We start from the raw sequence: 18396 nt of genomic DNA, 5'->3' as shown, positions 1-18396 counted from the left end.
ATAAAAGTGTAAAAGTGAAAATTAAGAAACAAAATTGATTTTTGTACAAACCATGTATCAAAATTGACACCACGTTAATATCATGAGTTTTGATCTATGAGCCAAAATCGATCTGGTGAACAAAAGAGCTCCCCAAAATGTAAAGTGTTACTATGTATATCCCCCCCCCACCATATTCTGAAAATGAATAATAAGGGTTTCTTTCCATATTGTGTTAAAAAAATTGTTATTAACATTTTTAGTTAATAATATAAAAAATTTCATTTTTCAACAAAATATAAATGTTTTCCAATTTCTCAGTATATTTTTAGTTTATAAGATCTTGTTTCAGTTTTTTTTTTAATTTATCGATTTCCCGTAAACAATTGCCCGAGTTTAAAAAAAATTTGTTTTTTGAGAATTTCAGCTGCATATTAAACAATGGTAACTCAACGTTTTGACAGCAAACTGCCACTTATGTTAAAATAATTAGTATTTTGCATGAAAAATGAAAACTTTAAAAGATATAGCACCTTAAAGTTTCTCTGTTGTTTATAGCTATAGATGTACTCTCTGTGTATGTGAAAATGTACACAGTAAATAACATACTTTTTCGTTTTTACACGATAACCTGGGTAAAAATAAATATTTTTTCTTCAAACTTTCAGGAATACTTGAATTTGATATCATGTTGATATAGTTTAATTTTGAACAAATTTTATTTAGCCGTTTCCATGTTATTTGAGGTTAGGTCAACGTTTGATACTTTTTTTGAATCGCTGTATCTTGGAAAGTTTTTATTCCATTTTAATGTTACGCATCTTATTTTTTTCGTAATTACTCGTAAAATGTACATGTGTAATATATGCTTTACAACGTCACAAATATACGGCGTTTTTTGTAACAATTAAAAAAATTAACTTTAAGATACTGTATCGTTTACAATTTTATTTTGTTAAAAAAAGAAAAATTCGTGTTGGCTATTTTTTAAAACCCTACAAGACGAACCGAATAAAAAAAAATTTTTGTTTCATGCACAATCCCAATTGTCAAACCTTGTTATTCAACAATACTTAAATCAACTATGACCCGCTTGCTATACAATTTTATAGAAGTATAACTTTATACTTAGGTACCCAGCACCCACTGTCTACTGGTTAAATATTTCTTTTAGATATCTCCTAACTATTACAAGCGAGTTGAACATAGCGTGCTCAGGCAAGAAAAGGCCCGCGCGCGCAATGTGGCCCGCTCTCAGTGGACAAGCCCATAAATCTGATTTAAAAAATCCATGATAACGAACCCAAGATATAGTACTTGAATAAACCTACTAAAAAAAATATGTGTCTAGCATTTTATATCCGCAATCTGAAACTGAGTTCTACCATCTTGGATCAGAAATTATGAATTTAAAATTTAAAATCGTAATCAAAGATCTCAAAAACCTTAATATACAAAATTTAATAGTCATCGAATAACGGTAAAAAAAATACTGTCCACTATCTTGTATCTACCATCTTAAATTTGAAATTTGACATCGAATTCTTGTTTAGCGACCTATAAAATATGTCAAATAAGTAGTTTGGTTAAAGTGATTGACAAATTACAATTTTTTTGTGATTTTTAAATGAAATGGAATTTTGTAAGGTTTTTCTCGAAACTTCAAATAAACAGGGGAGGTGATTGATTGAAAAAATAATTTTATGTAGATAATGTGACATAAAAACAAATTCACCAATTGTGAGTTACATTCCTACTAATATTACACTTTCACTTTGGTTCCGACAATATTCAAATGGTCTAAAATTTTATAACCATTATTTTTCAAGGTTTTACTCGAAGTTCAACTCATTTTTACGTCGTGAAAACTTACATTCTATAACCAAACGCTTGTTCATCCTTTTGTCCCGTGAAATTACTTTTGAATGGTCAAAATAGTTGTTCACATTACTCGTCGCGACTAACGCTGAGGCTGCAAGCACGTAAATAAAATTGATAGCTGTTATTTGATCTTTGCTACTGTACATAAACTTATATTTTCTTGAATTTTTTGTTACAAACTTTGTAACAGATGTAAATTGTATGTGACAGATGTAAATAATTTATTGCAAATAAACGAATTGAGAGATTAAAATTACTTGTTACTATTTCTGGTTGACAATTTCTTATTCTATACTCACAAGCCTTTATAAAAATCGAGCGTATAACTAAAGATTGTATTATTGTATATATTTTCGGTCAATTGACCATTCGGGAAACGTATTCAGGAAAATGTTGTGTAATCGCCTGCACCTATTGTTTAAGTATCAATAGTCAAAGATATATATATGTAGCCACCAGATCCTTTTTCCTTCTTTTTTTTCCTCACACTTCATTCCTGCACGTAAATAGGCGCAAATGATGTCTGCGTCATTTTTGTTTTACTTTAATAATTTTCTAAATTTTTGTAAGAAGCAGAATAAGTCATTTTACTTCCAAAACTTATTACTAGTGAAATGTTTAAATAGTGTAAGGGTACATTTATTTGAGGTGGCTTTCTGCAACTATGTTGTACAAAATTTGTAATTACTATTATAGCTGTCTGTTTCAATAAAATAATAAATAGACAAGGTAGTATGAGAAACGGGTACTTTCTAATTTTTTTTTCCAATTTTAATTTTTAAAAGCTTGTTGTACTCTGGACAATTCAGTATACTGTTACCGTGGAAAATTTAAAAAAATATTTAATAAGTAATAACATAGAAGCAATTGTTTAATGCAAGGATTTTAAAAATTGTAAAAAACTGATGTTTTCTTATGAACTGTTTTACGTAGTTTACTCAAATCGAATATTTTTTTAAAATTTTGTGGTAACCCAATGTTAATTTGTACAAAGTGTAGAGATAGCTTTAAAAATAAAAAAAATTTTAAAAATTTATGTTTTTTAAGAGTGTGATTCTAAAATTAAGTATCATACTTCGATACAATATAGTAAATTAAATATAACTTGTTTTTTCTATCCAATTAAGTACTTTTTCTTTCATCTTTTGATTATTATAATAAATAAAGCAGTTTCGTGAGATTACATAAATTGTGAGATATGCTGCGTCAGTAAAATTTTCAAACGTTTGTTTGGTTATTACTTCATTCAACATGTTTACTGTCTCGCTTTGAAAGACTAACACTTTTTAGTGTAGAATAGAAGTTCAAGTATTACTAAAATAAGTGCTCAACATTAGCAATTAATTTGCAGTAAGGGTTTATTTGAACCAAAATATACAACATATGGCCTTCTTTTTACAATAAATGTTACTTAAATACAAAATAAAAAACAGAAATAATACATAAGTATTGCTAACATGTATTTCAAGTTTTTTTTCAGATTCCAGTTTTTGCTTTACTTTTTTACTTACTATTTTCCTAAAACCAGACAGTAAAAAGTCCAATAAACTGAAGTGGAGCTGATTGCTTCCCAAATAGTAAGATTACGTTAAAAATAAGAATTACGACAACTTCTTAAGTAAATAAAGCAACTAGTTGAGAAAAGTTAACATTAAATCATGCATCACAAAGAATAATTTTATAAAAATTTTTCTCTCGCTCTCCTTAAATCTCGTGACAAGAGGCCTTAGGGCCAAGTGAAGGGAAGAGTGAGCCAGAAAAGAGTCTTTCGGGGAAGTACACGACGAGCCTTGGAAGGAAACATACGTACGACTTTGCCTTATAAATGCGGTACCTTAAATATAGGTCTTAAATGTAGGGGAAGGTGGGATATGCGGAGTCAGGCGGTTAGAAGGGGCCACCTACTTTTTTAAATATTTAATTACTTTGGATACTTCTATATTTTTTTATCAGCAGCAGTAAATATAAGGTATTTGATGGGCACGAAAAAGTTTTAAAAAGTTACGTAGTTTTTTAGAAAAAAAAAGTACAAATTTAGAGATTAATGTTGTCATGTGGTATCATTTTTGAAACGTCTGAAAAAACAATGTGAAGAAACTCTTAAATGGATTCGAAAATATACTTAGTTGAAAGTTGGAAGTTTCAACTTACATTAGAAAATTTAAAAATTTTTTTTAACTGCAACTGAAAGTCATTATCGCTAAGTAAAAAAAAAAAAAAAAAAAAAAAGTAGGGCATTAATCGCCACAACTAGTGGGGCGGACACATTCCAGTTAACGGCTCTGTTTATACTGTGTACCTAACCTCTCCAATGCTACTGCATGACACTCAACTAATTGAACGTAAATTATCGTGAAAAATTTTACTCATAGCATAAATAAATAAGGACTAAGGGTAGACGAAATTGTAGTCTCCTTCGTTAGCCGAATCGGCAGAGCAATAATCTACGAATCACAAGGTTGTGGGTTCCAATCTCTCACTCAAGAGTAATTTTTTTATCCTTGATTATGATTCACGTTTTATTAATAAAAAATGTTCTTGTATTATTTTTTCTGTATCATTAAAATTGATGAATTATTTTATCAACTATAAGAAAAATAGGCTTGTAAGGTAAATGTCCCTATTCATGGAACGTGTCCCTATTCATGGAACATAAAAATTAATGTACTTGTTATACAACTTACTTGATTAAAAAATTGTGGTAGTTGTATATTTTATGTATCTTTATGAATTCACAAGAAAAAATTTATTTTACATACAATAAATTAGCAATTTTAAAGATAATTCCATAAATAGGGACAAAGTCGTACATTACCTATCTTTTGAACTGTACGTATTATGGCACCAAACTTCAACGAGGAATTTTTATATTTCTAGTAAACAAATAAACGGTATAATTATTTTTGTTAAATAAAATAGTATTCTGCAAGTGAAAAAGCTTTAATTGTCTTAAAATATTATAATCAATTTACGTTTTTTAAAAAGTTTCATAAATAGGGACATAATATGAAACAATAGGTACAACGTTTCATAATTATGTCCATTTTGGTCTTATAATCTTTTTATAAAATAAAGTATTTTAACAGCTAAGAACCATATTTAAAAATTAGAATAATAATGGTTAATTTATAGCGCACCAGCTTATACCAAAATTTCTACTGTTAAAGCTCACAGTTAAGAAAAAAAAATTAAAGATGTAAGTGTGATGAAATTTGTGGTCATAATAGGGACATTTACCTTAATAAAGTACTTCATAAAAAATTGAATCAAAAGAAGTAAAAAAAAGATATCTCTGCCTAGATAAAAACGGGTGTATATTCATGTATAATAGTGTTAAAAATCATTTAATAAAATATTCGTTGTTTATCTTGAAGAGGACAATTTTAAAAAGTAAAATCAAAAGAAACAAAAGTATTTTCACATAATGAACCGTAGTATACGTGCACTGTAGTATAAATAAATTAATTCATATTGTGTATCAAGTAAAATCATTACTATATATATTCACTCATTGTGTACAGTCGTCAAAATTCTACATCTGATCCTAGGGCTTGATATGCCCTACACCTCGGCTCGGTATACCTGCCAGGCGGGCACACCGGGCCAACTTTCTACTTTTTACTTCGTTGACGAAATATTTACTATACTATTAAAAATGGCATTCTAATCAATCAATTAATGAGTAGGAGTGGTCAGTCTATCAACTAGTGCTTTTTAAATTTTGATTTGTCCTATTCAATATTTTTACGAGCATTTACTTTTACTATGTCGAGTATGCTCCACCTTCTCCTAATAAGTGTTGATCATTTTTGCGACGCACCTTTTTACTCATCCACGTAACAAATTTGGTACTAAGTGTGGGATACGGTAGGAGTCAGAATTTTTTTTTTATTTTGAACCGAAAGTGTGTGATATACTTGACGCCCTGGACGAGAAAACTAAGGCAAAAGTGATGAGCGTATTCTTGACAATGAAAGCTAAGCTAAAAAATGCAGAGAGAGAGTGAACACGTCACCTAACGCGACTACAGGGATCATCCAAGATTTGCCATCAACGATCAAAGAGCCCAGGGTCGAATTTCACGATATACAAGGGAACATAGGTCCTCAAAACAAAGAAGTGGGCAGTCTTAGCGAATGAGTCATTGGGGAAAATACCATAGGAGCTGCAGAAATATACGGGGCTCGAATTGAAGAAGCAAACTTACTGCCGACACAATAGGACATGCCGGTAAAGCAAAGGTGGCCAATTTCCACAACACCAATCAATAAATATAAAGAATTAAGAAGTCATGGAGTAGGAGTTGCACATAATCAACAGCTATGGGATAGAATAAAAGATATGAGCGATATACTCGATAGAATGAAGAGAGCCACGTTTATGGCAACGATACATCCGCCAACTAACAACTATGACCACCTACGCAGACCGCAGAACGCACAACAAAACATTCTGCTCATGCTCAGCCCTACGACAAGCAACATCCCGTTCTTCGACAGGGACCCATTCAACCTACTGCTGTTCCAGAGAATGGTGAAAATAGTTGTCCAGACAACAGGGCCAGGAAACATTTTTTTTTTTTGAGCACTCTCGCGAATAGACTGGAAGGGAAAGTAGCGGAACATTTCGCTCCAATATTAACGCAGTTTACAACAGTTGAAGAGTTCATTAGAGAGCTCTTAAAAACATACTGCAGCATTAACAACGCAAATTCTCTCATGGAAAAATTAAAAATAATAACACAACAAGGCAGCAAAGCAATAGACGACTACGTTGAACGAGTACAACAATTGTACAGTAGATAAAGGATAATGTACGATTCGAACCCATACTTTCCCAAATTCAAAAACAGCCGAAAGCAAACCTGGAATCCGAGGCGGTGAAACAAATTTTATATAGACTACTTCCAACTTTTAGTGATGAACTTTAGAATGGCGAGCTCTAACCCAGAAACACTAGAGAAAGCAATCATAGAGGCACTGAAAATCGAAAGCAACTTTAGTTTGCGGCACGCAACACCACTATGTGTGCACTGCTCACATACAATAAGCAACAACCGAGTGGGGGCCACTAGTTAAACTGGCAAGAAAAAAAGAGAACACAACAAAAATCACTAGTGGCGCACAAGAAGCAGCAGCAGCAAACGAAAAACGCTGTATATACTGCGACGTCCAAACCGGGCATTCAGTCGAAGAATGCTAAAAATTACTAGCAGTAATAAACGACAAAAATAGGATAGCCGGACGGGGAAAACTATTAAGTTTGGCAAGTGTCAAGAGACGACAATGGCGTAAAGGCAACAAATATCACTAGGCAAAAAAAGCCCATTTCACAAGGGCTAATAGATGGAAAGTTGGGCTACTTAACAAAAGAGCTAGAATTTAAAAGGGGGATAAAGACTACTAGTACACCCTTAATACGGGAAAAACGAGTTAAATTACGGAAAGCACATGAACGACAGCTGGATACCCTAGGAAGAACGAGACCATATTTTTCAGTGACACCACAAATAGTTAAAGCACCGATGGAAATAATAATTGCGAATTGTGACACATCACAAAAAACACTGGCAAATACCAGGATATATTCAGAAATTATTACCGAAAAACAAAAAACCGGCGTAAAAAGAAAATTATGTACGGAACAGAACACTAACCCTTCAATAGACATAGGAGCATAAAGAGGGTCGGATGTACATGATCCATTGGAAGGCAAATCCGATTATCGTTGGACTGAAGTAATGATCGATATTAAAAGACACGACGTAGAAAGCAGGCCAGAAATGAGGATTGATGTATGTGGAGCCTAACGAGACCAAATAGTAAGAGACAAAACACCACAGATGAGAAAGGTGGCGGATGATATCATACACAGCCAAAACGAAGAGAAAGGTCACATGAGTGTAAAAACTAAGCAAAAAATGAACACAGTGCGCCTTTGAAGATCGCCATACTCTCAAATAGATGGTTGGAGTGTCTAAGAGACAAAACGCAGAGAATAACTTGTAAATGCGCACAATTTGATAGTATCCTGGCAAATGTGTCAGAAATACCATTTGACCTACATGCAAACTGTCATTTCCACAGCCTTAATTTTTATTTGGTCTCGATCTATTGACCAGTGAGCTGCGAACAATGCTGCGCAATTTGAATTTTTTACAAAAACTCAGAGAGCCAAGCGAGGCAACAGAATTATTTGAATCGCAAACAGTATACGGAAATGATAATTGCATACATCTATTTTCCTAGAAATTCAAGGGAAATATTTGTGTTCACTGGCACTGACTAATGGGAGTTATATTTACGCACATTATATCGCATCAAACGATAGTGAGTTTTATCACTGAGATGTAAAGGATATTGGGGAAAACGCACACTACACTCCTTTTATACAAGTCCCTCACACAGTAAACTCTAACCATAAGCCAGGAAAAAAGTCAGAAGAAAATTATCAAAGCAACAGTGAGGAAGGCCAGGAAAGCAAAAAAAATGGTAGAAGGATAGACCGGGGAAAACGGGGCAAAAATATCAAAAGGCAAATGGGAGCTTAGCAGAAACAAAGGGAGAAAGAAACGAGCCCAAAGCCCAAGCGTTTTAAGAAACCAACGCAGGAAAATATACAAATGGCAACAGAGAAAAAAGACCGCTTTGAACCACGTCAAAGGACAGAACAAGGAGAAGACCAATGATTTAAATAAAGCGCTTAGTGAAATGGACAACGAAAACAAAAGATTGGGGGATAAGACAGTCTCACACCCACCATCAATGGAAAAGTATAGAGAATGTAGGACGTGGTCACCAATCAATATTCCACCGTGGGAAAAGGGAAGGGAAAGATCCATCCCTACTACAAAAACTGAACAAGATTGAAGGCCACCCATTTAAGTACTGAAACAATTCAGCGTTTATGACAAAAACAGAAGTAGTACTGAACCCAGAGGTCATAGATGCGCTACACGAAAGGGGATACATGAACAACGAAGAGAAAACCGTAGGAAAAGCTAAAATGACAAATGCAAGAAGAGTAAAAATCATGCACATGTATGTAAAGGAGCAATTTGAAAAAGCGGTGCTTAAATCTACCATCAAAAAGTGTATTAAGGCCCTTAAAAAGGTAATAGTGGTAAATAAAATGAACACAATTGGGATCGTTAGGGACCTAGCAATCCTTTATCCAACCCAGAGAGGATACTTTGTCGATAACCTTAAGAAAATATTGAAAGATATTAGACTAGCAGCGGTACTCTACACGAACAAAAGCATGGACGAACTTGCAAGGTTGTTTGATATAAACAAAATGGGTAGCATAGCATTCCACCCACAAACAAACGGCACCACCAAACGTGTGCATCATACTCTCACGGAGTATATCAAGGCCTATGTCAAACAAAATGATCACTGGGACGAGCATTTACCGATGCACATGCACTCATACAACATAACGAACCATAAGAGTACGGAATACTCACCGCACGAGCTTTTTTTTGGACAAAGAGCAAAGACACCATTTAGTATCAAACTGCCACCCGAATGCAAAACTTTAAACGAACATTTTAAAAAATTAATCGAGACCCTGACAGAAATGAAAACTATCGCAGCAATGAACCAAGTTCAGGCAAAATACCTATCAAAGTATTACCATAACCGCAAACTGAATACAAAATATTTCTTGGAAAGAGAAATGGTGTATGTGCTAAAAGAGCTATCAAAAGATGAATACGATTCACAATACGAGGGGCCTTATGAAATAAGAGGTATTGATTATAATAACACAAATGTAAAACCATAGAGAAGCAACGAAATAAGAGTATCACACGTAAATAAAATTAGAAAAGCATGTATGGTAAAGGCTCCACCAGTAAATGCAAACAAGATAAGGGACACGGAGGTACAGACTTAAACAGTCGAATTTACTAAAAATTTTCGCGGCCCCCGGACGCAGAGGGAAAATATAACAGAGAGTAGGGTTTATTTAGGTTTCTAATAAAATTTTTCATGGCCCCCGGACTGTCTGCGAACTAAATATATACAAATATTCGACTCAGATACGAAAGCTTACAAAGAAAAATTAATATAATAGGGAGGTACGCCTAAACAAAGCATTATTAATATTTATTTAAAGTAGAATTCGCATAACGTTAATGGAAAAAAAGGAAAGCGCAAGAGGGGCGCGTGTGGCACTCTCTAGTAAGGAGACATACTTAATTGGGCGTAGAATTAATCCACAGGCCAAATTTACATATTATAAATGGTAAAAGATAGAAATAAAAAGGAAAAAACATATCCGTATAGGATAAGATATACGTGGAAATCTAAATAAGTTTATGCGAGGGATACACACTGAGAGAAGTGCACAGCTCATAGCAACATGTCACGCTATCTATCTTAAGATGATATTACGTCGCAGCCACGCAAACTGCTTAGCAGACTCTAGGAGTATAACATGCACTCCTACAGCTAATGGGAAAAAAGCAGCTTTGCGAAGAGTGACTATCATTGCTACTGTCCATTCTATATGAAATAGTCGTGCTTCCGTGCTTGCTGATCCTATTATTGTACCTGAGTTAAGGTTGTTTCGTAACGTGCTTCTACTTTCTTTTTCTTAAATTACTTAATTGAAATATTGACTAAGTATTAAATTACACTGAACTTATTATCCAAAGTTGATAAAATCAAATTTTTTTTTTTTATTTTTTTTTATTTTACTGAGGTAAAGCATACCTTTATGGTTAATGTAAGTAGCCATACGTTTAAAGTTAATATAAGTGTAGAGTAAACATTAAAAAATGCTAATTTTGTAAATTTATTGTTTGGAGTTAAAATGGAAGAAAATACGAATCAACACATCTTAAAACTGACGTGAAAATCGTACTACAATTTGAGATACTAAAGAAGTGACATTCAGAAGATAATATAATGTATTTAGTTATTTTATAAAAGATATTTACAATTCTTACATTTAAAAAAATTTGAATGATAACTTAAAAAACAAGTTTTAAGCAACGTCTTACAATGTGAGCACTGTATATTGTTGGATACGACGTTTATTTATCCTACAAAAGATTTATATGTGATAGTAAAGCATCAAAAGGTCCTTTGGTTTCCAATGATTTTCTTAATAAATTTTCCATCGGTAAATGTACTATTAAGGACTCAACAGTTTTATTAATGAACTTATTGTCATGCAGAAATTTTATTTTTTCAAGTAGTCTTGATCACTACTTATTCAGGTTTAACATATAGTCCACAATTTTCATACATTTTTAAACAAATATCATTACTTTGAACCTTCTTAAATGGATCACTACATTTCGAAAGTGTATTTGATATCTTGGATGATACTTCTTCACTTACAACATTTTTTAAAGTTATTATTCAATTTCTTTAAAATGTAAGGATTGTAAATATTTTTTATAACATTACTAAATACATTAATTATCTGCTGAATGTCACTTCTTCAGTATCTCAAATTGTAGTACAATTCGCACGTTAATTTTAAGATGTGCTGATTCATATTTTCTTCCATTTTAACTCTAAACAATAAATTTACAAAATTATCGATTTCCAATGTTTACTCTACATTTAAATTAACTTTAAACGTATGGCTACTTATACTAACCATAAAGGTATGCTTTACCTCAGTAAAATAAAAAAAAATAAAAAATAAAAATTTGATTTCATCAACTTTGGATAATAAGTTAAGCGTAATTCAATACTTAGTCAATATTTTAATTAAGTAATTTAAGAAAAAGAAAGTAGAAGCATGTTACAATACAACCTTAACTCAGGTACAATAATAGGATCAGCAAGCATGGGAGCACGACTATATCATATAGAATGGACAGTATCAATGATCGTCACTCTTCGCAAAGCTGCTTTTTTCCCATTAGCTGTAGGAGTGCATGTTATACTCCTAGAGTCTGCTAAGCAGCTTGCGTGGCTGTGACGTAATATCATCTTAAGATAGATAGCGTGACATGTTGCTATGAGCTGTGCACTTCTCTCTGTGCACAACGAAAAGTTAACGTGAAATTAGCAAACGAAAAGAGTATGAACAATAAACAACTTTTTTAGTAACCCATTACCATCATTATTGTTTAAGAAAAAATCCTTAAAGAAAGCGTAATTTTGCAAACACTACATGGACCAGTAGTTAATCGTTCATACAAGGGAAACTAATAATAAAACACCTAGATCACCGGAAGACTATCAAAAGGAATAATCGACCCCACTCAGTGTGCAGCAGTGTTTCCTCAGGACTTGGCCATTGAAGGACAACGTTATCAGGCCACCCTCACTCAAATAGGGGCGTCGGTACCGAGGAGAAGGCAAACAAATCTACAACAACCCGCATGCTTAATTGAAAGAAACAAAGAGTGCTTACAATCACTTTGATCAGTATACGTTGACCAGTACTTAACTGTTTATACAAGGGACACTAATGATCATGCACTCTGATAACGAATTGACTATCGGATCTACGACAACCTGCATGCTCAACAGGGAAAAAGGCACTTATGATCGCATAAGCTTTTACATACATGATAACATTGCACAATAGTACACAAAAGCTGCTCCTGCAAAACTGCGTTTACGAGGATCACACTCAGAGATTTTTTTCGTGTGAGAAATTGCGTTGTCACCAGAGCTACATCGAAGCTCAGCTTCGAAAACTCAAACAGCACCGCGAACACCTTAGAAAGCGCACTTTTTTCAGACATCATAAAGAAAAAGTAGAAGTTTTTTGTTTTAGGAGAAAAACAGCGGAAATGCTGCGAACGAAATCAGCAAATGCGTCCACGGTAATAAGAGTGAAAGCAAACAAAAAATACTTATATAATCCTTATCCTTAGCCTCACCACATAAGAAAAGAAAGAGGAGTAGGAGGAAAACACGGTATTAGAAAATGTAAGGACGAAGAGTAATAGAAAAATTTAACGATATTGGTCAAAACGTACACGTGGAATACACTGCCCAAAAATGAGTTTTTATTGACATCCCAACCTCGTCTCTACCAAAACACAAGTGAAATGTAAGAGGACCAATCGTCAAACTATTTGGTTCTGCAGTATTCTTAAATATGTTATATGACCCTACAGGCTAATGGGGCGCACAATATTATAACCGACTATTTACAAACTCAATCAACTCATATGCGCACGTAAAGCCAATGTGAAAGAAGGAATAACGTAATGAAACATGTTTATAATTGAGAATTTTGAAACAAGCAAAAAAATACTCACATTGACAAAAATACTAAAATAAACGATAATTACTATACAAAAAGGAAAAGCAACAGAATTAAGAGATACGTTTATTATTTATTACTTTATATGTAAGGAGAGAGCTACACTCTCAACTCAACGCTGAACGAAAAAAAGGAGAAAGATAAAAGAAAGGGCAAGGTACATACGGTAATACACTTAAATAGATAGGTATAGATAGCTATCGATGGAGTATAAATAGTGTTAAGACAAGTTCTTAGCACAGGGGCTAAAGCGCGGGCCCATAAGCAGGAACGAGGGTTTGCAACAGATAGCTAGCAGTTTTTTACGTTGAGGGTCAATAATTACAGGAATGGGACTTTTTTTATTATGTTCAAGTGCCTTCTCCATAGAGGGGCCCTAATATTGATATGTTATAGGATGATTACAGGAAAACAGAGTACTCTAGAAGAAACACGAGAATTGGTAGCAGTTCAGACTGAGCCAACGATACAACTCCAAGCAGAGAGGTGACTGTAACCCTTTAAACGAGTAATGGAGTTGCCGTTGGTAGTGAGCCATGATTAAGAATCGCGAGAAAACGTATGAGCACCAAGAGTCGCTCGACTGCATCGGGGGGCACAGTCTATTGCACGAGACTAAGAAAGAATTTTTTTTTCTCGAAAATATGTACTATCGAGAAAGTTATGTTAAGTTTAATTGTATGAAAAAAAAAAAAAATAATAATAAATAAAATAAAAAAATAAAAAAATAAATTATCGTCGGTCACACAACGCGGTAATAGTACCTATAATAATAACAATGAATATAAGAATGATTATAACAATGATAACAATAGTAAACAGACGAAAATAAGCGATGAGAGTTATCCAACTGTATCGAAGGGTGCAGTCCGTAGGACGAAGACAAGAAAGAATTTTCTGTTTTCCAAAATACGTTATGACGGTAAAGTTATGTAACGTTTAATTATATACAAAAAAAAGTACTACCGTCAAGTCCCTCGTATCGAAGGACGCAGTCTGTAGGACGAAGATAAAAAAGAATTTTATTTTCTCTTTAGTACTGATGATAAGAAATTTGTATGGAAATTTCTTAGATGAATGAATAGATGACAAATAAGCTTATGTAAAATTTTAAAATCGAAACTCCATATAAAATAACGTAATGTTTAATTCCAAACGTATTATGTTATATGCGAAACAACAAGGAGTATTAAGCAGATGCCCAATTCGCGGCAATTCAATACATATTTGTAATATAAGGCAAAGCGCATGTACAATCAATATTTTTATACACTTAACACACAGTAAGAGGAAAGTGAATGATTAGAAGAGCAAAAATATTCATATTAAGAGAACAGTCGTTCTTTACAGTTTAATGGAAGAATGAGTGTGGAATACTAAACTACATAAACAACACAGACAACAGAATACAACACAGCACATACACACACGTAAAATTGTAAACAAGTATACAGACTCAACACTGTATAAATTAAGAAGGGAGCGCCACGAAGGCAACGACGTCACAGCCTCAAAAGTGTAACGTACGGTAGTACAAGTGAGACTCCAGACTTCCTCACCTTAAATCTCGTAACAAGGGGCCTTAGGGCCAAGAGAAATGAAGTGTGAGCAAGGAAAGAGTATTTCGGGGGAGTACACGACGGGCCTTGAAAGGAAACACACGGGCGACTTTGCCTTAAGAATGCGGTATCTTAAATAAAGGTCTTTAACGTTATAAGAGTTGATCATTCTTGCGACGCATCTTCTCACTAATCTCTTTCCTACGTAACAGATTTTTGCGTTTACAGAAAATTATTTTCATATTTTTCTCATCCTTCAAAACTTACAGATTTTTAAGTTTACTCAAATGGATTGCGAAATGCACTTTTCGTCTCTGATTTCATTTATACTAGTGCAATACCAAACACGATAAGATGTTTTATTTACTGCAAAAACTCCTTCAAAGTATCTTGAGAAGTAACGAGCGATAATTTTTCAAACCATAACCTAATACCATTAGGTACTACGGCATTGTTTAATTTTTTGTTTCAAAAAGTTTTGTCAGAAATTTGTTTTTATTATTTTAATCAATTATCTAATTCTACAAAAATATCCTAGAATATAAATATAAAAGTAATAACAAATAACGATTTTTGCAGGTTTCTATTTTAAAGAAATACTTTTTTATTATATCTAAGATTTCTCAAACTAGTCTTAAGATATTAGAAATCGCAATATTTCTGGAGAGCATTATCGTATTGGATGCGAAAAACTTATGTTATCAATTTCTGAGCATAAACTTACATCCACGATTGTTATGACCAGATCGTCCTCGGATTCGTAATAAACTGTTACTATGTGGTTGGCGCTTATCTTCCGAATCAATATTGTTATCATTGGGATTACAATGTTCCGACGTTGGCTTAGGGCCAGACTGTCTCGGTTTTTTCTTTTTAACTTCCCACTCAGGACTTACACCTTCAAGAAGATCATTAACAGCTCTATTCAAGTCTCCATCACTATCATGTAATGCCATTATCACTTCATCTTCAGATCGTTGAGTTAAATCCATAACTTGACGAATACTTTCTTGCCAAACAATTTCTTTGCTGTTTATTCGATGATCAATGTTTTGTGTGTGTCGAAGTTGGTCAGATTTATTCTGAAAAAAATTATTCTATTAAACATTAATCCGTGTATTAAGTTTCTGAATAAAACAACTTATATATATATAATGTTTTATATTTATAACAATAGATACGAGAAAAATAAACTAATATTTGTTACTCTGAAAAAAGTAGAGTTTATTTAATAATTATTATACAATATTTACAATATTTACAGCGTAATTTTACCTGAAAAAAGTAGAGGAACGAAAATATAAGTCTATTATCTCTATTGTATTTTATATTTTACACTGAAGACTGTAATTTTATATTTCACTTGCTTCTTGATCCTTATTTGTTCGCACTACCTTTCTCTCTGAGTTTATATCTGTTACTACTCCTTTTCCTCTCTCTTCTCTATTGTTTCACTTCTTACCTTCAATATCCTTACCCCCTCTATCAATCACCTATCAAAGGACACGCTTTATTTGTATTTAAAGAGAGTATACTTTCTTTACATCTCCCCCCCTCCGTATTAGCCGAAAATTGGAACATCTCATTGCATTTTGTTTTATTTACATTTCTTTCTCACTAAAATCGTCGTCATTTAGTTCCATATTCATTGGAACCAATTTTGTTATGTAAAATAAATCTGGTTTTCTATTTTTTTCTGTTTTTATTTGATATATAGACTCTGAAATTTTATTTATTATTTCATAAGGTCCAATTCGTAATCTATCCATTTTTCTCCTATTTAGTCTGTTTCCATTTTCTATATATACTAGATCTCCAATTTTAAATATATGATTTTTTCTGTTTTTATCAAATATTTTCTTGTTATAATTGTGCGATTTAATGGTATTTTCTATTGCTGTTTGTCTATTCTTTAGCCAGATGTCTTTGTTATCTATTGTTATTAATTCTTGAGGTGTTATGCTTACATCAGTCCCATCTAGTAAATATTGCGGTGTGAATCCTGTAACAGAATGTTCTGTCTCATTATACTTTTTTATACATTCATGAGCTATTGATGTCCAAGCTTTTTTATTTTGGTTTTCGTTTAATTTGCACCTAATTTTATTAACTATTGTTTGATTGAGTGTTTCATTTAATCCGTTAGAAAATGGCGCATTAACAGCTGTAAAAACAATTTTGATATTATTGTGTTCCAAAAAATCTTTGAAATCTTTTGAGTTTATTCCTGGGTACTGATCTGACAAAATCATTTCTATTTGTTCAGTATCTATTATTTTTCTTACTAGTTTAATAAAGTCACTTGCCGTTTGTGTCTTAGATGTTATTATATAAGCATACCTGGTAAAGTGATCTACTAGGAGGTGTAAATATTTTTTTGTTGATCTATTTCCTCCAAATCCACCAATGGTATCTATTGAGACAATTTCAAAAGGTTTTTTTGCTGGGCCTAAATGTGACATTTGGCCGTATTTAAGTTGACCTCTTGATTTATTTTCTATACATATTTTACATTCTCTACATGTTTTGATTATATTTTTTGTTAAATTCTTCGCTGTGTAGTTTGTGCTTATTCTAGTCATCATTTGTTTTATTCCAATATGAAACCATTCTTTGTGTATTTTTTTAATCAATTTTTTACTAAACTCTTCTGATAGTATTATTTTTTCTTTTTTTCTACTCTTTTTATAAAAAATTTCATTTCTTTTTATTAACATTTTATTTGATTTTTGTATTTCTTTGTTTTTTTCTTGATCTATTTTGATTTCATCTATTTCTATTAAATTTATTATTCTTAAAAATTCTTCGTTATTTATTTCTGGTTCTAATACCGGATTTCGGCTAAGACAGTCTGCTTCTATATTTTCTTTTCCTGGGATATATTTTATTGTAAAATCATATTGCGATAAATAGTAAGTTAAATCACCTAGTTCTTCGTCTGTTCTTACTTTAATATTTAGATTTTCTAATGGTTTATGGTCTGAATATACTATAAATTTTTTTCCAATAAGCCACTGCTGCCAATATTTTATTGCTTCTTTTATAGCCAAACATTCCAAATATATTGCTTTTTTTTTCTTTTGTGTTTCTGTTAGTTTTTTTGAAAAATATGCTATCGGTTTATCTTTTCCATCAAATTGTGTTTGTTTAAACACTGCTGCTATTCCTTCTATTGATGCATCTGTGTACAGTTTTATTTCTAAGTTTGGGTCAAATATCTCTAAAATTGGTTTTGAGCACAGTAACTTTTTTGTTTGTTGAAATGATTTTTCACATTCCTCTGTCCATATAAATTTTTCATTTTTCCTAAGTAATTTGTGGAGTGGGTCTAATAATATCGCACTTTTCGGAATATATTCATGATAAAAGTTTATTTTGCCTAAAAATTGTCTAATATTTTTTTGGGTTCTTGGTTGTGGAAAGTTTTCTATTGCTATTAAATTATCTTTTATTGGACGAACGGTATTATTTTCTATTATGTGTCCGAGATACTTTGCAGAATTTGAACCAAATGTACATTTTTTAAATTTTAATCGAAATCCTTCTTTTAATATTGCGTTTAAAACTTGTTTGATGTGTTCTATATGTTTTTCAAAAGTTGGTGAAAATATAAGTATATCATCTATGTAATTTTCTGCAAAATTTTTTAAATTATTTTTTTTTTAAATGTTGCTTAGTATTCTTTGGAATATTGCTGGTGCTGTTTTTAAGCCAAACGGAAGGCAAGTCC

The 18396-nt window shown here is 32.4% G+C and overlaps 1 protein-coding gene across 4 annotated transcripts in view; it reads right to left on the bottom strand.

Annotated features, from left to right (window-relative positions):
• Positions 1 to 18396, bottom strand: part of lig (ubiquitin-associated protein-like lingerer) — a 543185-nt gene that overhangs the window by 383241 nt on the left and 141548 nt on the right. For all 4 annotated transcript variants that reach the window (XM_089590028.1, XM_089590031.1, XM_089590030.1 and 1 more), the window contains one exon: positions 15391 to 15748. In XM_089590028.1, the coding sequence (XP_089446154.1) occupies positions 15391 to 15748 (358 nt within the window). The remainder of the gene's footprint in view (positions 1 to 15390; positions 15749 to 18396) is intronic.

This window comes from Copidosoma floridanum, unplaced genomic scaffold, assembly GCF_036245765.1.
Source record: "Copidosoma floridanum isolate Cflo_tuat_1 unplaced genomic scaffold, Cflo_Japanese_pri ptg000011l, whole genome shotgun sequence".
Taxonomy (NCBI): domain Eukaryota; kingdom Metazoa; phylum Arthropoda; class Insecta; order Hymenoptera; family Encyrtidae; genus Copidosoma; species Copidosoma floridanum.
The sequence above is the reverse complement of the archived record's forward strand: the minus strand, read 5'-3'. Positions and strand labels throughout refer to the sequence as shown.